This window comes from Harpia harpyja, chromosome 13 (genome assembly GCF_026419915.1).
Source record: "Harpia harpyja isolate bHarHar1 chromosome 13, bHarHar1 primary haplotype, whole genome shotgun sequence".
Taxonomy (NCBI): Eukaryota; Metazoa; Chordata; class Aves; order Accipitriformes; family Accipitridae; genus Harpia; species Harpia harpyja.
In genome coordinates, this window is record NC_068952.1 from 26606475 (window position 1) to 26626828 (window position 20354).

At 36.5% G+C, this 20354-nt stretch overlaps 1 protein-coding gene across 4 annotated transcripts in view; it reads left to right on the forward strand.

The window, feature by feature from the left end:
• Positions 1 to 20354, forward strand: part of STRN (striatin) — a 74623-nt gene that overhangs the window by 35973 nt on the left and 18296 nt on the right. For 2 of the 4 annotated variants that reach the window (XM_052805336.1, XM_052805337.1), the window contains exons 6-12: positions 3573 to 3708; positions 5642 to 5777; positions 9555 to 9665; positions 11974 to 12060; positions 12614 to 12757; positions 15416 to 15552; positions 20091 to 20266. In XM_052805336.1, coding sequence (XP_052661296.1) covers positions 3573 to 3708; positions 5642 to 5777; positions 9555 to 9665; positions 11974 to 12060; positions 12614 to 12757; positions 15416 to 15552; positions 20091 to 20266 — 927 coding nt within the window. The remainder of the gene's footprint in view (positions 1 to 3572; positions 3709 to 5641; positions 5778 to 9554; positions 9666 to 11973; positions 12061 to 12613; positions 12758 to 15415; positions 15553 to 20090; positions 20267 to 20354) is intronic. The other 2 variants (XM_052805339.1, XM_052805340.1) reach the window with 2 other exon arrangements.

Sequence of the window (20354 nt, forward strand, 5' to 3'; positions counted from 1 at the left end):
GCCACTGGAGAGGAGGATGCAATGCACAGAGTATCTGATAGAAGATGTTATATTGCTTAAATGATTTTTTTTTTTTTTTTTTTTTTTTTTAGGTTTGGTTAGGAAGTGGTAAGTCAACTAGGATGAAACCCTCAAGGAAAGAAGGCAAGGCTAGGTGCTGGGGAGAAAACCATGCAAGGGTGCTGTTGCAGAGTACAATTGAGGAAGGAGCAGTGGGAAAGAGATTCAGAACAAGCAGCTGAGGAGCACAGGGTTGAGGAAGTCCTACCAAAATCTGGTTGCTCTATGCTCGCTGCCTTGGCAGCTTCTGTAGCTGTTCTTGCTGTCTGGGGTTTCTGGTTTGTTCTTCCCTAGCAGTTTTTCTTTAGATGGTATGGCTGGGGAAGAAGGAAAAAGCAACACCTTAAGTTCTTGCACTTTGAAAATTATGTTCTCCCTTACATATGTTTTGATACAGGACAGTCCAGTAAAGAGGAATTGTCCTTTTTGAGACCTTTTTGGGCTTTTTGTTCTTTTTATTTGCAACAGGTCCTGAACCTTGCCATAGTCTTGCCTCACTCATGCCTGTAATACTACAGTGCATGTGTCAGTCCCTGCTTTTGGAGCTCTATTCTGTTGTTTTCACCCATTGATTTTTTAAGTATTCTAGACTACAGAGGCCCTGGAAATGTTGTGTTTCTTTTTCTAAAATGGAATTTAAAGTCATTTATTATACTACCCTATCTCTGAATATATTTTTGCCACTTCTGCTTTTTTATGTTGCTTTGTGAAAGACCCCATAAGAGAAACAAACTAAACAGATGGAAAATAATGAAACAAGCAAGCTTCAAATTGCCATCAAAGTACATAACATAAATTAGCTAAGGCTAGACATTTTCTTAAGTATATTTTACAGTATTCCTAAGTGTTCATGCTGACAGTAATATCTAAAATGCATTATGTTTATGTGCTGCTAAAGGATCAAAAATAGCTAAATGAAAAATAGCTCAATTATTGAGTCACTTTTGATTTGACTGCTAAAGTGTATTGGGGTACTATGTAGCCAATCAACCTGTCTGTCAGCTTGAAGCTTCATTTCCCTGTAGAACCTTTAAATAGTTTAAATATTCCGTCACTTCTGTTTTCTTTTTTTAGTTCTTAGGAATTCTTTCTTGGAAGTTATGCCTTAGCACAAATAATCTTTTGTGGTACTATGCTGACTTTGTACTTTCTTGTACTGTGCAGGAATTCTGAAATATGATAAACTACTGTGTTTTGCAATGCATGAGATGCCTTTTACCCTACTGTGTAAATGGAGATACACAGTTATGTATATGACCTGCACAATAAAGTATGTAACAATTAATATGATAGTTGAATTCAGACCAGTTACTTAAAGATACAACCTTCTCTTTCAGTGGTCACTTTGAACTTCAGTGTGAGAAAGCCTGATTTAAGATCAAATGAGGACAGAGCCAAATGTAGATATGAATTACTGCAAATATTTGTACCTGTAGAAAAATATCTGTCACTTAATAGCAGGTTCTGTTGATTAAAATTTTATATTCTCTGTTTGGTATTGGTTCATATGTTGTTTACTGTAGCGTGTCTGATAGTTGCTAATATAGATCAGCAGCCATGATGTTTTTACATGGCAAAGTAGAGAGGAAAAAAGAGAAATACAATTGTGGTCAGATGATTTAGTCCACTAAAAGTTGACCAGGACACACAAAATTTGCTGAAAATCAAGAAGTTAGTCAAGTGAAGCACATTACGAGTTTTGTCTTATCAAGATTTGTATGTTGGAAACAGCAAAATAACAGTACCGTAGGATTTCTGTGAAAATGTATATTATTACTACAGATTCATGAGGTATCATAGTCTGCCAAAGGAGTGATTATTTAAGAAAAGGAAAAATATTATAGAGCGCTTTCGGGTGTGTCATAGAAACAAGAGGGTCAAAATACTGCAGGAAGCAAGGCAAATTGGAAACATGTTTGAGATTTGTTCTTATCTTAAGATAAGCTATGGGAAAGTGGAAGGAATATTCTCAGTAAAACCAGTGACCATGAAAACATATTATACATCATGGTATATTATGGTGCTGTGTATGTGGAATTTCTAATGGCAAGTGAAATCTTTATTGGTATTTTTGGGCTGTAAAGATGAGTAAATGAAAAAAGGATAGAATAACAAATAGTCTTAATGAGATGCAGACATATTGGGGCTATGAAGAAGCCACTCCTGCTAATTTTTGTCATGTAAGCATAGAACTGCTTGAGCAGAGACTGTGTAAAGAAGGAAGCGTGCTGCTTGTCATGCCTTATTACACATCAGAGCTTTTGCCATTGGATGTTTCCTGTAATAAACCTTTGAAAAGTGTTATGAAGAAACACTGGAATAAGTGGGTGATGGGCAGATAATCAGGTGTTTACACTGCAGGGAGTTTAATAGGTCTTACTATATAGGCTTGTTAGTTGAACATTTTGAAATGGGTCATAGCAGAAGCAAAATGTAGCATTAGCAAGGCACTTGCTAGTAGTAAGGGTGACTGTTCAAGACAATTTAGAGCTACAATTCTGAAAGAGAGAGAGAATTCTGTTGTTTCAGTGGTTGTGAAAATCAAGATGACGTGCATTTAGGGATGAACTATGAAAAAGACTACTGATTAAAGGTAAGGAAACAATAAAGCTTGTCTTTACTGCTGTAAAGTCATATAAAGAATGCAAAAGGTTTTACTGGAAGTAATCATTACAATTCAAACTGAATAATTTTTTTTTTTAACCACTTCATCTTTGAGGTATTGATGGAGAAGTGCGTCTTCTGCACAGAAAACTCGGTACCTGTTGTTAATTTTAGGATTTCTTTAATTGTACTTTCATCAGAGTTTTAATAATGGTTACAGTCCTGCTTCTTGGATTCTTGCTCTTCAGTTGTTAGTATGACAACCCTTATGCTTCCTGTTGTGAGGCACTGCCTGAATTTGTGCCAGTGCAGTTGTAATTTTACCCAATCTTCATCCGTTTCCTTGTTTAATGTTAAGGTCTACATAAACATTATTTAGTCATCAATGACATTTTCCCATTATATTGTTTTATAGTGGCAAATTTACCATGTCTTAGAAGTTAATGAATGATAAATCTAGAGTTTGATGTTTCCCAGAAAGGTGAGGAACATCACATAGCAGCAGCAAAGTTTTCCTGTACCCTGATGTACATGTGGGAGGCCAGCTTAGTAGCTGTAACTCATATCCTTGTTGCTGAGGCTTTCAGTGATGGTATATCAGTATTGATGTTGCTTTTGGGCACATACCAGATGAACGTTGCTTTAACATGCTTTTCAAATAAAAAATTGAAGTGTCTGTCCTGGTAATTGCAGCTGCATGAGAAACAGTTGCTTCTAATAATTTATGGATAATGTTTAGTTTTTTAATCCACAAGCCCTTTACCTGTAATGGTCTGTTTTTATCTGTAGGCTTATTTTAGTCTCGTGTTGTTGGACATCATAATACAGAACAGACTGGTAAATTGCAAAAGTGACTTTGTTATGATTTCTTTCGGCTCATGATGGTGGTGGTTGTTGTTGTTGTTTAGGAAACCTGAATTGACTGACTCTGCCTCTCTGCTAGAGACCTTCAAGTTTCTTGAAAATGCAGCTGCAGAGTTTAGTGATGAAGAAGATGAAGAAGATATTGAAGGAAGAGAGAAAACAATCATTGATACTGCAACAGTGAGTGGAAAAAAATAATTGAAAAAGTTACGAAGAACAGAAAAAATGAGATTAATGAGATGCCTATATGCAAAGTATATCATTGTGTATGTACACGTGCAAATCATTAATGCATCTTTATGATGGTCTGTCCAAGCATGTGTGCATAAGAGGAATTATATATGCATTTCTGAGTTTGTGCATACAAGTTAAGTTTTGTCATCTTTATTGCTTTAAGTCTGCAGCGACAGATTAAAATTTTTTAAATTGTGTTTCTACTATTCCATCCTGCCCAGTATTTTTGATATATATTGGATACAATTTTTAAGGTAGCAGATGTCCTTTTTTTACAATTTTCAGATAGTTTGGATTGTTCGTAATGTTGCATGTCAAAAATGCTTTGTTTCTTGAATATTTATATAAGTGTATTGATATTTAAAATTACTTGTAGAAATTTATCCTTGTAGGGTACAGAACTGAAATACCACATTTCTCTTTAAATAGCTTGTGGAAGGAAGAAAAAGTATAACTGGAAAAACTCTAACGTGGTTAATAAACTTTTTTGTTTGTTTATTCAGTCAAATACCTGAAACTCCCTCATGATCTATACTTTACTATATAATTTGGTCATATGATCACATAAGATAGATACATACAATCAGTACTCAATTTTATCCTCTTCTCTTCAAAGTTAATATTTATTCAATGAGTTGCGTTTCCTAACAGTTGAAGTAGATAAGAGTTGTGATGGACGTGATCGTTTCTATGATCAGTTTTAAGAATGAACACTTAAAAACCCATCAGTTTTAAAGAGGAGCTTTGTAAGCTTGTTCCTCTCATCCATGGGCTGTGAACTAATGTCTGAGACTCTTCTGTAAAATCATCTGTAATACAGTATGTTCAATAAGCCTGCTGAAGGAATGAGGCTCGAAATTTAGAATTGCTTCAGGTTTTGAAATTGGTTCATTGTATTTAGAGGAAACAGTCATTCATCCTCATGAACGATGGGATGTTGGCAGATGTTCAACTATTGGATATTGAAGTCTTCTCAGACTTGACCCTTCACAAGGTGCCACGTCAAAATGCTGTGATGAATGTAATTTTTCTTTTTCTGTAGAAGTAAAATTTTTGCTACAGATTTCATGTATCATGGCATCAGCTCACCTGTTAGTCAAATAACTGTAAAGCTTCTAGTCCATTTTGATTATTGAAGGAAAAGTAAATTTACTGCATTTCTGTATGCAGAAAGCATACAATGAGGTCCTTCATAAAAACATGTATTTGTTCTTTTACCAAAATTTGATTGTTTTATAATTTTTTACCAAATTTGCTTTTGAATTTGAAAGGGAAATGCAGTTTAAACATGGAAGTACCATGTTTAAATAACAGTAATATCTGAGAAAGTATTCAGGATGGAATGCTTTTTGCTAAACCTAAGCAAATTATCTCGTCAGTTGGTTTGGGGTTTTTTTTTCCCTAGACTTGTCTTTTGGTCCACATGTAGAGTGATTTCAGGGATGAGAGTTAAAAAGGCTATTTTCAGAGAAGCAGAGTGAGTTTCGTTTTGCTGAAGTCCCTTCTACAGCATTCTGGGGGTTTTGTGGGTTTTGTGTGGGGTTTTTTTTGTTTTTTTTTTTTTTCTTAAATCTGTATTAAGAGAAAGTTTGTACTTCTCTGGTATAAAAAAAAATAGTGGTCTAGGTCAGTGTAGACTTACTATCCAGTGATTGATTATTGGTGTTCGTGGGAAGAAAGATCTACAGGCAAATTTCATTTTGACTTAGAAATTTGAACAAAGTCTGTATGCTTATTCCAGATTTGCTTATTAATGTATAGTTTTCTGCTTCTTTAACTTCCTCTTAGGATTTTGCATAGAAGATGAGACGGTACTGCTCAGTATAAAGATGTGCGTGTAACTTGATTCAGCTTTTTTGTCTCCTTCCTGACCTTTCAGATTGTAAGGAAAAGAGTGCTATCTGACAGCAGTGAAGACAGAGATACAGAAGAAGCTTTGAAAGAGTTTGACTTTTTGGTTACCTCTGATGAAGGTGATGGGGAATCAAGAAGTTCAGGAGATGGAACAGACTGGGGTAAGGAAGTTTAATGGATTGTACCAGGAGAAAAAAAAAATGTGCTAAGAATATATTGTGAGTGATTGATTGATTGAGATCTCTGTCATGATCACAGCACCTTTTGAGTATTCCTACAGTAAATAATTGACAGACTGAAGTCCTCTTGATGTAATATTCTCATTTTTCTGTATACTGCTTTAAGGATTCTTCAAGGTTTATGTTTTTGGTCATTATCTTTTTCCTTTCCTTTAATAATAAGGTAGACAGAATTTGAATTTTATGAGTGGAATTTCAATGTGTTTTCCCAGTGACCCATGCTAATGAAGGGCTCTGATAAAGTTGTATTTTACAGTTATGACATGAAAGTTATTCGTCATCTTTGGTTTCTCCCACTTTGATACAGAGAGTAATGTGAGTCATAAAGACTGAATTAATTGTACTCTTACTGTGTGTTAGCAATCTGGGCAATATGAGTTATTCAGTTGCTCAAATTTTCTTTTATAATTTATCAGAAGAATAGATCTTTACGCCCCCTAGTCATTAGAGAGACATTTCACAAACTGTTCTCTGTCCTTTGAGGTTTGTGTCCTGCAACCCAGAATGCCAGCATCCACTTTACCTTGATATAATTATTCTGCATAAACCCACTGCATAGGGAAGGGAAGAAGGAAGAGAACTGGTTAAATATCTTGATGGGGAGTTGTTTCCTCCTTAAGCTGCTCTGCAAAATCTTAAGCATAAGTGGACACAGGGGACTATGGGAGATGAATGGGAAGTAATTGAGCTTTATAATGGATCTGAAACCTCAACAGACAAATAAGCCATGGGAGCTGTGAATCTCACATTAGCTAACAGCTCCAAGGTGCTGTATTTCACTGAAGCCATGTCCAGCTCCTGGCTGGACTCCAAATTATTGTACAGTGTGGTGTAGTCTCTCTGCTTAAGAGGATGTGCCTCAATATCGTTAGATACAGCAGTTGGTATTCTGTTCACCAAACAAATTTAGGAATGTTACTCTTTTTTACAAAAAATATTTTTATTAGGTTGTTCTGATACTTCTCTTTAATATTAAATTTTATCCATTTATGCTTTATAAGTGTAGCTATTGCTTGTGTCACTGAAAAGTTAGTATGCCAACAGGAGCTTTTTTGTTCTCAAATTCACACTTCGGGTTTATTTTTACTTTCATTGATGACAGATGAGTACAAATGAGCAAAAGTCTAACACTGAAAATAAATTGTCATGGAAAGTAGTAGTTTCATTTCTAGAAATACTAAGGGGTTTTTTGAGTATAGACGTTCATGTTTTTCAGTTACTCGTTTCACAACCTGTGTCTTTTATTGTAACTATATAAGAATAAGCTTCTTCAAGGAACTGCTGTTATGAATCACTTTAATTTGATTTAAGTTAAACTGTTAAATGTAACATGGAAGAGTGATGTTGTGTAGTGAGGATAGAAGCAAACAAAGGAAGTCCTTGCTTCATTTTGGATCCCAACCACTACTGATCAGTTACAGTAATCTGTTCAACCCATTTGGCTTGACAGGTCCTCAGAAGAGTTCAGGTAATTTTTAAACTATAAAGCACTTGCACAGTAGTAGTTCAGGATCCACTTGTGAAGTTGAACAGAACCTGTGGGACATGCAGGAAGCATCCTGGGACAGTCTGTAGAAGATTAATGTATTAAGTATTTTCCTGGCAACAATACAGTCTAATATAAATTCATTTAAACTTTTTGTTGGAGGAGAGCAAAAAATCTTGTCTAGCCAGGGAGGAAAAGCATGATTAAAACTTATAACCTGGTCCCAGAAACAATACGTACTTGTTTCTCTCAAGCATGATTTTCTCATACCTCTTTTCAGTTCTTCACGCAATTTGTGATCATTAGTGGTACTTAATTGGGCATGTGTATTAAGAGGACATGACTTAGCCCACAGACCATCTTTTTTAGAGCCTCTCTTCAGCTTATTAATACCTCTCTATTTTCATAGCAGCTGCAAAAAGCCTAATGTCTCAAGACTTCAGGTCTTGATTTAATCTGTCACTCCTGATTATAGGATCATGACTGAAAGGGGTGAGAGATCATCTAGTCCAACCTCCTGCTCAGATCCATTTGCAGCAGGTTACTCTGGCCTTCTGGTCAAGTTTTGAGTATCTTCCAAGAAAGGAGTTCCCATAAACTCTCAGGGGCAGTATTCTGGTATTTGACAGTCCTCATAGTAAGAAGTATTTTGCCCTTCTGTGATGCAAGTCTAAGCAGAGTCTGTCTTCTCTACACCTGCCCATTAGGTAGTTGTAGGCAGTACTAAGATGCCTCTTCTGCCATTGCTGAACACTCACAGTAGTCTCAGCCCCTCCTTGTAGCTCACCTGCTCCAGCTGCCTTAACCATCTTAGTGGCTCCCTGGACTTGCTGTACTATGTCGATAGTAGGTACTTAGCATTACATTTACAAGGTTTCCCAGTATAAGAAATATTATACTGGATGCAGTACTTAAGGTGTGGTCTGACAAGTGCCAAACAGAGGGGAGTAATCACTTCCCTCACCCTGCTCTCTATGTTCTTGTTAATACAGCTCAGGATAGGATTGATCTCCCTTGCTGCAAGAGTATGTTGCTGACTCCTGTTTGATTTGATGTTGATGGAGGATCCCTAGGTTTTTTTCAGCATAGTTTATTTCTAACAAGTCAGTCCCCATAATAACCCATGTCTGGTTTTCTATCTTCTGTCCAACCATAGTGACTCCTTCAGATTGTGACTGATAGTGTTCTGCTTCCTCTATAGACATTTAATACTCTTTCTGCATATTAGTCTGAGGATAAGTTGTCTAGAATAGTTTATTGATGTACAAAGCAAACTTGGTCTGATTTAATGGGGAAAAAAAGCAAAAAGATAATGCATGTCAAAAAATTTTGTAGCTGTAATGGTCATGAAAATAAATATATATGAGGAAAAGCTGTATTACCTCCCTCCTCACAAATTATTTTTTTTAAGCTGCCTCAGTATAGTCTTTCCATATATGGAAAAAATGACTTAGAGTTTCGAACTCGCATAATGCGTTTTGTTCAAAATTTCCGAGTACCATACTATTGGAAGAATACTTCCCTGTATCATGTCACAGGGGAAGCAATTTGAGAGAGATGGGTTGTTTTGTTTGTTTGTTTGTTTGTTTGTTTTAAAAAGTGGGGATTCTTTTTTTCATTAGGCATGTTGAAATGTTTTGTGTATTTTCTCAAAGACTAGTAACTGAGGCCTTCCAGTTTCTGTGAAATTTCATGGCTTTAGTGCTTTAAGATTTTATTCAAACCTTAGTGACATGTATACTGTGTTCCAAAATGATTTAAATGTGTTGCTGCTTTGTGTAAATGACAACATAGCACAAAGGCAATGAAATGAGAATTTGAAATGCAACGCAACATCTGAGTTGTAAAGTTATGTTGACCAGTAACATAGCTGCTGCTTCTAGATGTAATAATTCTTTCCCTAGAGGAAAAAAAAGCTGAAAAATCTGTCCTGATTTATTTTAAAGTAAATGTTGCTTACATTTCTGAACAGCTATGTGCTTGGTTATAGGAATTAGGCATGTGAAATTTCATCTCAATTTTTTGTTAAGAAAATTCTGAGCAGTAGAAGTGGAATGTGAGTAGCAGTTTTACAGCTTTCACAAGCTTGGTGCTATTTCTGTCTGTTTAAAATAAAAGACAAATGCCATTGACAGCAGCTGTTACCTCCTTCAGTGGAGATCACATGGTGATGTTATTGAAAAAGGATGTTTCGTTTGTTTTACTTTGTTTAGAAAAGGAAGACCAGTGTCTCATGCCTGAAGCCTGGAATGTCGACCAGGGAGTAATAACCAAACTCAAGGAACAATACAAAAAGGAGCGCAAGGGGAAAAAGGGGGTGAAGAGTAAGTGGAAAACATTGCACCTCAAAATCATAAATCTCACATCTTTCACACCCTTAATTCTATCTCTCTTTCAATGTTTTCCTAAAATTACTTACTCTTTTACTTTGCTGCTCCTGACTGCTTTCCTGTTCACCAGTTCTCAGGGGTTGAAATTAATGACAGTCAATCAAGTTACCTGATAAATAGGTGGATTAGATATAACTTCTTCCAACCAGGTGTTGGATTAATTAAAACTTCTTGCTTTGAGCATGGATTATACTTTTGTTATTCAGAAACTTAAATTGTAAAAGGCATTGGTTTAATAGTTCACACTTTAATATAGAAGACTTCAGAACCCTTTCTTAGCTGGAAATATGCCAGTTTCACAGGAAGAGTTAAAGTCTGGTATGTAAATAAAAAACCAAACAGAAACTGTCTTGAGTATCCTATTAGATGACAGAGGGAGAAAACAGGTTAATTTCTACCCCTGTTTATACTTAACATTCACAACATGAAAGTCATGCTGTCATCATAATTTGTTATGCAGGGCTCGAAATAGGAAGCAACTCTGACCATCAGTTTATTTGTAAATCACAGGATTTATTTATTGACTTTCATACCTGTGGGACTAGCTTTTTAAAATGTTGGGTATTGTTATCCAAACAAAAAGACTGTGATCAGTATCTGAAATACAGTTTCTAGCCCTGTATTGTATTTTTTTTGTTATATTACTTGAAATACAAATCTATTTTGTAAAATCGATGTTTTTTGATAAGTAAGCTTTAAAACTTTTTGAACTCAGATGAAGTGTTTAAAACGAAACACTGTATTCACAGCTGTATTTCAAACATCTAGCCATATTGAGAATTCATATGTGAATGATGTAAACTAATAATACTGCATGTAGCCCAGTAAGAAATTTGAGGGACGTTTTTCTCTTTGTGGGAAGATGCTTATTAATACCAAGAAAATTCTCACTTCTGACGAGACATGTGTAACGACGCAAAAGGCGTCAGATCCTCGCATCATTGAGGCTGACTTGTTTTACTTTTTGTATTGATACTGTGATAAGCTGCTGCTCAGCAGTTGGTTATGTTGCTGAAATTATGCTATCAAATACACAAACTAAACCACTTTTTTTTCTTTTTGATGAAAAAAAGTAAATCGTTACCATACTTGAAATTTCTCAAGTGATATTTTTGTCATCTTTGGAATCATTTAAGTTACTGGAAATAAATTGCAAGTCTGACAAGAAGCTGAGCTGGCCAACTAAAGTGTTCATGATTCACAAAATTGACTCTAAATTTCTTTATAGTTAAGATGGAGAGGGCATACCAATATATGACTTCAGTGAAATTGATTTTTGTAACTTGTCTATTATTTTTAAAATACACAGACGTGCTGTGTAGTTCAGGGTAAATAGTTGTAGGGTTAACTTAGCAGAAATTATTTAATCAAACTGTTGAAATTATATTCTCGAACAGCTGTTGAGTGCTTTTTATTTTTTATAGTAAAACTTAATATTTAATTGTTAATATAGATATTATTGGAACATGTTTTACATATTTATGAGAAAAATTCCTGATCTAAGGCAGCACTTGGACATCTAGTGCTCCTTCACGAAGATAACTACTGCTCAGTACGTTTACAGTACCTTTTGGATTGATTTGATTGGTTTGATCTTGGGATACCAAATGGTTTACTGCAGTACAGAAATTAAGCATCTTTCCATGGACAAACCATCATTGGAAGGGCATCAATGCAGAAAAATCAGGAAGAATCACAGCGTGTTTTCAGCTATTCATGAGATTGCACATAGTGAAAGAAGAGTGTGAGGAAGGAAGTCCGGGGAAAAAGAAGGAACTAAATATCTTGACATTAAATTGTACAAAGTTTGTTTCTATGACTTTAATCTCATCATAAATGGTGCTTAGACACTGAACTGCTATTAAGTAAAATATTGTTTTTATAAATCAGATATTACAGTAAAACAATCTTGCAAAATCCTACCTACTGTTTTCCTGAATCAAGTAATATTTTTGTGACAGACAAGTTAAATACAATTTAGTTTATTATCAGTCATTATGGTTAGGGTGGACAAAGTAGAGTTTGCAACTGCATTAGTAAACTATGATTTTGCAAGGCTGTAGTAAACACTCCTGTGAAGTAATAATAGAATCATAGAATGGTTTTATGAGAGAATACATATATTAGAGTACACTTCTGTGTTAAAGCTGCTTAAAAATAGCTGTATTATTTACTGGTCTAGGAAAAAACATAATGGACTATGGGTAAGACATTTTCCCATTCTTAATTAAACTTACAACAGGAAAAACTACCGAAGATATGTTTCAGCCTCAATCCTATATAAAACAGTCAAAACAGGGATGTGGGAAAATGATGGAGCAAAGCACAGGTAAGTGTCAAGAAGGGCATGGGTCTTCACCATACGTAGCTTCAGGAAGTAGGCCAGTGAATCCAGTTGCATTTATATTTTTTAATATAACTTTTTGGATTATATAGTTCACAATACTACACTACTGCACAAATAAATTTAAAATAATCATGTTGTCATAAGAATATGCTGCACAAAGTACCTGATGCACAAAGTTTAAAATATTCACAAATGTCAGCTATTGTTTTGGAAAAGTAAATATTCTAACAATCAGTGTGACTCAGCTGGAGGCATTCTTCAGCATCCCATGCAAGTAGCAGTATGAGTTGATAAATGTGGGGAAAATTGTGCATTCACAATTCTCAGTTGCTTCTATCACTTTCTTTTCAAGAAATTCATTTCATGCTGGATGATTAGTTACTGATGAAAATAGGTGCTCATTAGTTTTTCTGTGGTAACGTTATAATGTAGGGTAGGATCCATTGTTGCATGTGCTGTCGTAGCATATCTGCTGTAAGTCATGCCATCATGAACTATGCATAAACCATTTAATTTTTTGTTTTTTTCTGGTTAGGGCCCAACAGGTCAAAGCTGCAAGATATGCTTGCAAACTTGAGAGATGTTGATGATCTCCCTTCATTACAGCCATCTGTTGCACCTTCTTCTAGGCCCAGTAGCTCAAGGCTCATTGAACATGAGATAAACAGGACAGATGAAGGTAAGTATTAAAAATGTGCATGCACCTTTGTAAGGGTAGATGTTCATAGTTACTTCTGTTTAAAGATCATTCTCTAAGACTGTCCAAGCACTTTACAAATACTGATTCAGCATTATGAGTTCTGTCTAAGCGTGATAAATGGCATTTCCATTCCTCCCCTCTGGTCACTATTAGTAAGGTCAAGACACCTACCTAGGTAAAGTCTTGGCTGAATACCGTTGAACATTTGGCACTTGGTGGATATGAGGATCTTAAATCACTTGCTTTTGTTTGTGCTCAGGCCTGGCAGTCAAGCGTGGAACATAAACTCTCAGGACATAAGAGCATCTGTTTTCTCCCCATGAACATAATTTTAAATGTATGTATATGTATACATATATACACACACATATATGTATGTGTTCTTTTTTTAAGTGCAAAGATACAAGCTCTGCAGGTAAACAAAAGGGACTAGGTATAGCTTTTAAATGCATGTGGTGATTGTGTAGTCAATCATACAGAACAACTTACAGCTTGCCAGTGTGTTAATTTCCATAATGTGTTCAAAAAATTCTCATAGCAGCTAGTCCAAGTATGGAAAGCCACAAATCTTTGCTATGAGGCATGTGGTTACCGTAGTGTTATGTCTGAAAGTTGCTAAGTCATCTATTTGATTCAACATTTGAATTGCTATAATATGCAGCACAATAAAATAAATATATGAGGCTACATTAATTTGTGGAAGATCATATCATGCTCTTTATTTAAATGGTAAATATGTCTTTTGAAAAATGAGCAAAACACAGGTTTCACTTAGCAGTCTTTCAGTGAGCATGAAAAAGTAGGTCGGCCAAGTTATAATTAAGATGCGTAAAAAGCCCTGGTGAGCGGCATAGTTACCAAAGATCTCAGTAGTTCTATTTCTTAAACGCTCAGTGATTTTCTTTATGAAAGAAGGGGGTAACTTAGCAACACTTTGAGAAGTGGAGGAATTTTTTGTTGAATGTTTCCTTTCCAATTTTTCTCGCATGTACTGAGAGCCATATTAGCAGAGCTCTATTTTCATGTCCTTTCCAAAATGTGTTTTTTAATTCAGAGACTCAGATGGAATCTCACAAAAACAGAAGAGGACAGCTGATTGTTATCAGAGTTCAGTATTACAAAGTATTAGCTCTGTATTCCTTTATAAATCTGAGACTCTATGATATTTTTGGCATATAGAGGGTTTTTTTTATTCTAGTAACTTTTGAAATTTGATGTCCTATATGTATTGCTTGTTGAGTGGAATATTACATCCTAAGTTCAAAAGAGAGAAAAAGAGAATGGCAGTTTAGGCTTCAGGCCGAAGAAAGTAAGAGATGTTTGTGATTAAAAGGTAATAACTAAGAGACCTAATCAAATGGCAGAGCTTGAAAGGCTTTTATTTGGTTGTAAAAAGTAATAGAAAGCAAACAGGACACTCAGTAGAGGTATGAGTGTGGAACGGAAAGAACACAGGAAGATTAGCTTGCTTTTACGCTGGGCGGACTGGAGGGGAATTGAATAACATCTGAACCTGATGCCTTTGGGACAAGAGGGAAGCAGCCTGAACAGATCAGGCTATTCATTGTAAACCATAGTTTGCTTGGTTTTAACTTAGTGTTGGTGCTGTTGGACTAAATAAGATGCTGAGAATGAGATGGTTTTTCCTTTCCACTCTCCCTGGTAGCAACAGTATTTGCCAAGGCTTGTATTTACAATGGAGCTAAAAGGGGAAAAAATTGTAATTTACTGAAAAAACCCTTGTAATTTGAGACAAAAGGTGTATAAAATTGAATGAAGTCTCTTCTGTCCAGAAGATAACACATTTTCATCTATTCAGTCCCCCTTTTGTGATGTGTAGACTTGGAGAGCTATTGTACAGGGAAGTTGGTAAAGACACAGCTTCTTTTGAGTTGCACCCCTCGGTACAGAGTCTTATGTGGTATAAGCGTGTGAACTGTACTCCTCTTAGCCTTTGATCCTCCCATTTCTAGTGAATCTGCCTATGGATGTGTTTATGTTACAGTGACTGGAGCTCCTATAGGCGTGCTATAGCAGCTGTGAACTAGTAAGTTTGGATACTGCTATAAAAACCTGGAATTCAGTGCTGACTAGCCTGTTTGGTAGTTAAACTGATTTTACAAGTAGTGATGAATTGTCAGCTTCCAGTCATATTGCTAGATTGGAGTGCATGTAAACTGCTTTATTGTAGACATACTTTTGGATGTGTGTGGATATGGTTTTAGGAAGGAACAGTCCAGCTGCTCCCACCAGCTATTCTTATCTACATTTTTGCTACTTCTCCAGAGCCTATTTGCATATTTTATAGCTGAGTTGGGGAAGGGCCTGAGCTTTTCTGTGTTACTTTTGCATTATATATGGGTGAATGGTAGTGTACTCTTCCCTCCTGTGGCTAATTACACTTACTGTCTTGAGACGTGCACACCTCAAGTGTAAGTATTATGTTCAGAGGATACTGTTTATTGGTAAGTATAGTGATTATCTTTAGAATGGCTATTTTTTATGTGTATCTTTATATTTTTTTTGCCCTCGGCTACTTGGGAGACATTTAGTATTTTGGAAGTGGAAACTATGCTTTTATTAATCGATGTTGTATAAACCTATGTTTCAGGATATTTTTGTTTTATTTTCTTGCAGTGGAAGCTTTAACATTCCCTCCTTCTTCAGGGAAATCTTTCATTATGGGAACAGATGAAGCCCTTGAAAATGAGCTGGGTCTTGGAGAACTGGCAGGCCTTACAGTAGCCAATGAGGCAGATTCACTGACTTATGATGTAAGTGGTTATTAAAGGTAACTCAAGGTCCTACTGTCTACTTGCTGAAGGCAGATGCAAGTTACATGTGTGTAGACTCAGCAGAAAACATTTTCCTGTTAAAATTATGCCGCCAGAGGATGTCACAAATTTTTGCTTGACATATCTGTTCTTCCCATACACAGCAGCCTTAAAGCTCTCTGCAAGACCCTCTTCTCATTTGCCTGCCATGCCATTCAAATAGTTGAAAGTAAATGTAATTAGTGATAGTGATACAGCTGGGTATTTGTAACCCCAGTGACACTGAGTGAAATTAGGAGTAGCATGGCCAGCAGACTGAGGGAAGTTAATGTCCCCTCTACATGGGGCTGGTGAGGCCATACCTCTATGCAGTTTTGGGCCCCTCCACTTCATGAGTGTTGTAGAGAAATTGGAGAGTCCAGTAGCATGTGACTGATGAAGAGATGTTAAGGGAGCTGTCTTGTTAAGTTAGGAGGCTAGGGGGTGCTTGAATAGCAGCCTACAGGTACTGGAAGGGTGCGTACAAGGATGACAGAGCCAAGCTTCTCCATAGTGCCTGGTGTTAAAACAAGAGGAAACAGTAGCAAATTGTGGCTCGGGAGGTTCCGGCTGGACATTAGGGGAGAAAGTGTTATGTAGTAGGTGGCACTGAAGCAAGTTGCCCAGAGAAACTGTGGAATCCCTCTCCCGGGTGATGTTCAAGACTTCTCTGGGGGAAAGCTGTGGCTTACATTACCTGGTGTGGGCAATAGTCTCATTTCAAATTGGAAGCTGAACCAGAGACTTTCTAGGAGGCTCTTGTGGCCACCACTTCTGTGGCTATGCATATAGCCTACAGCTTCTTTCACTTTTTATGAAAAATCTTTCTTAAAATTGCTTCTTTGCAGTCATATGCAATTTTTGTCTCTATTTCTGCTTTCTTGAGAAAAGATACTTCAGGTATTACTTTAATCATTTGCTCCTTTGTGATCTGTCAACTTCAGGTTAATCTTGCTATTGCGCTGCCCAGCTCTGTCAAGGTTAAGGGATTTCAGAGATGATTTTTTAGTATTGTGTGTTGGGGAGGAATCCTGCCCTTCAGTAAATCTGACCCTTAATTAATCACCATGTGGGATTTTACTATCACAAATCAAATCTGAGACTTCAGAAAAAACCTGCAGGTCCTTGCTTTCAAGTTCTACCCTTGTATGTACCTGTAAAGCAATAAATTAAATGGTCAACAAAAGTTTACACACATTTTGAGAGTGACACTGCAGAGATGTGCTCTACTACTATAGCAAGTTTCTGAGCATGTGATGTGTTGTGAATCATCAGGATTGCAATGATATAGAACATCTCTGCTAAAATTCAGTATTTTAGCATTATCTCCTAATTTGGGCTCAGCTCTTAATTTTTTTGCTAATCTTCCCCAACTTTGTCTCCAGAAAGGGGTAAGATGGTGTACAAATTTCATTTCTTTTACAGTTACATCTAAAACTTAGATGCTGAATTTTTAAATTCAGAGGACTGACAAACCTAAACCATCCGTACAAGATCTTAATGCTTTCAATGCTTGACTTCATTGTTCAAGTGTCCATATAAACTATTGAGTTTGTCCCTGTCTCCATATCCTGAGCTAACAGCCTTCATTTATGGAATCTCACATTTCTTTATCCACCCCATCCTATTCTGCATGGTTGAGAATATTAACTTCTGTTTGTTCACTTCTCAAATGCCTCTATGGAGTCCTGTGATCAGGAATTCAGTCATGCTTATGTCAACTCTTACCTTTTTCTAGTGCTGACAATTTAAAAAAAAAAAATTGTTTACAAAGCTCCTTGCTCTTGTCACTGTGCTCTTTATTGAAGCAAAATGAAAGGCTAGTTTTTCCATTTCAAGTTGCACTGGAAGTTTAGCTTACAAATACTATAATCTGTTTTTATTTTGGACTACTTCATACCTTCTTCCAGCTGCCAAATGTGAATCAGGTAGGAGTAGTGGAAATTTAGTATTTTTTTTTAAGTGTCAATTTTGAATCACATGGAGAATGAAGTTGAAAGATTCATGTGAATTGGTCTTTAAACATATTTCCTCTCAAGAGTTGCAGACACTTTCCTATTTTCAGTCCCTTTCGTCCCACTGACATTTTTACTGGATTCTTTTTTTCTAAAACATGGCAGCATTAGACTACCTCATTTCATGGTTTAAGTTTTTTACATGTTGCTCTGTCTGTCAGTAAATTAGACTGGTTTTCACTGGGTAATGGAGATTATTAATTTATTACCTAAAAGAGAAAATTTTCCTTTTGTGGGTAAGTTCTTTAGAATATCTAACAAGATGAAATTTCCTAGATTGGTAGCCAATACTCTCTTAAGTTTTTCTTCCTTTACACATTGTTGTCTTTAACAAATGTTCACTTTGGTTGGTTCTGGTTTTTCCCTAGTGTTCTGGGTAGATTAAGAAGCTTCATAAAAATATAATAGACTGAGTACTGTATGTAGGAGTATCTGAACTACAGATTTATTACATTTAATACTGTGTACTGACTTGAAGGTTTTGGACTTTGCAGTAGGCCCTTGCTTGATTTCCTGCAATTTTGAACAAGAGAAGTGTCCATAATCCTTCTTGAATACAGTTGCTGTTTCTGGAGTTTTCAAGTTGTCTGTATAGACACAAATATTACTATTAGTGGCAAATCCAGATCAGGTGCTAATTTGGGGTCTGAACCTCCTTCCTGCCCCCTGCCCCAAACTGCTTTTCAAGTCTCACTTACCTCGCTGTTGTATTTTAGTGGGGAGAGAGAAAAGAAGGCTGGCTGCTGTGTTAGTAACCCAGCCTCTCACAGCTTGTGAGAGACCGGTGGGTGAAGGGGAGTGATGGTGGTGCAGACAGGCAGGTGGTGTGTCAGGGCTGGGATCTGTTCCCACCTCTGCTGCTGGTCTGTTGGCTGGGACTGCCCTCCATCTTCTTCCCAATTTATAAGCTAATCATCTTGGACTCCTTTGGAGGAACATCTCTGAATGAATGAAAAGCAAATGGAGAATATTATCCTGCCAGAACTGGCATGCACTGTTAGGCTGTCTGAGGTGTCTTTGTGGGTTTCATAGATGTGACACAGGACCTGTGCTACTGTTACGGCAGCTGGAGGACAGGCAGGGTTACCTCCATCACTTAATCGGCATGAGATGCCTGTGTTGAGGCAACCAAATTCCTCTCCAGATATTTGTGGATACTCTGTACATCTTGTACCCTTTTTGCTGAGACTTTCTTGGCCAATCTCCAGAAAATCTGCCAGAGCTGCTAACTTTGCAGTCCTGCCCCTCCTTGCACCAGCTCAAGCATTTGTCTGTTCCCTCATTGAGCCAACTCAGCTCAGTACACTGGCAAAAAAACTGACTCGTCTTCCTGAGCAAGACAGTACATAATTACTAAGAAATATGATGAAACTAAACCTGCTGTTCGTTACAACTCCTTTCTCATTGTTTAAAATCTGTAGAACCTGTTAATTGGAGCATATTTTTATTACTAAATCCAGAAGTAACAAAGCTTAAGAAAAAGCACTTTTGTTCTTAAACCTTCCCCCCCACCTTGCCTCACATTCCAGAATGAAATGTAGGTTCTTGAAGTAGCTCAAAACAGTTGTCTCTTCTTTGCAGTTAATGATACTAAATCATTTGGAATTATCTGTAGCTTTCAACATAATGAAATAATCAGTATTTGAGTCACAATTGTTTTCATGGTTTTCCATAACCACCATCAGCAGTCATTATGGGAAGGTAAATTTAAATATGGCAGTGTTGACTGACAGAGTGATAAAAGTCTGTTCAGCATTTTATGTCAACATTTGTTCAGAGAGCGATGTTGAAGTAACTGTTTTTTTTTTTTAAGGGCTTTCTGTTTGGATCTGCTAAAATGCATTTATTGCCAAATAATTATGTCTGTAAATATGATAGCTTATTGCTCGCCAGTTTTGGGGGGTTTCTTGTGGGTTTGGTTTTTTTTCTGGCAATCTTTACTTGTCTTGCATTATTACAGAGCTTGTGTTGCCTTAGGTGAGTAAGTAAGATTGTGTTCCTTTCTGTGCTGCTAGGCACTTCTCTATTTCTCTTAGATCTTTACTTCAGAGATGCCCTGTCAGTGGTACTTCAGATATTCAGGGACCACAGCTTGGTTGAGTCAGGCCGTGTTAATGAATGAGCCAGTAGGTATAGATCAAATTTCAAATACCAAACTAAGTTCACAGCAGTATCAGTCAAAAAGGTACTTTTCAGCTTTTACATTGTGTAACTTGACAGACACATGGAGTATTTCAGATTTGCACACAATGTATTACTGTGGATGCAACATTACTGGTTGCCTTTGTGGAATACATCTGCCTTTGTTCTCATTTTGAATTGTCTGATCAGTGTTAAAGGGACTGTTGCTCCAGAGCAGGTTGTTATGAGAAGTGGGTGAGGTAATTTGACACCTTCTGAAAATTCCAAAATGAATTTCTGATTTCTTCCTTTCCTTGTGCCTTCCAGATTACTTACAAGTTTGGCTTTTTTTTTTTTTATTAGATAGCAAACAATAAGGATGCATTGAGAAAGACTTGGAACCCCAAATTCACATTAAGAAGTCACTTTGATGGAATAAGAGGTCTCGCTTTTCATCCGGTTGAACCAGTCTTAATAACAGCTTCAGAGGACCATACATTAAAAATGTGGAATTTACAAAAAACAGCCCCAGCAAAAAAGTAAGATTGTTTTGTTTTGTTTTGTTTCAAAAAACATTTTCATTCATGGAAAAAAAAAAAAAAATTGTAGATGCCACTTCACTGGATG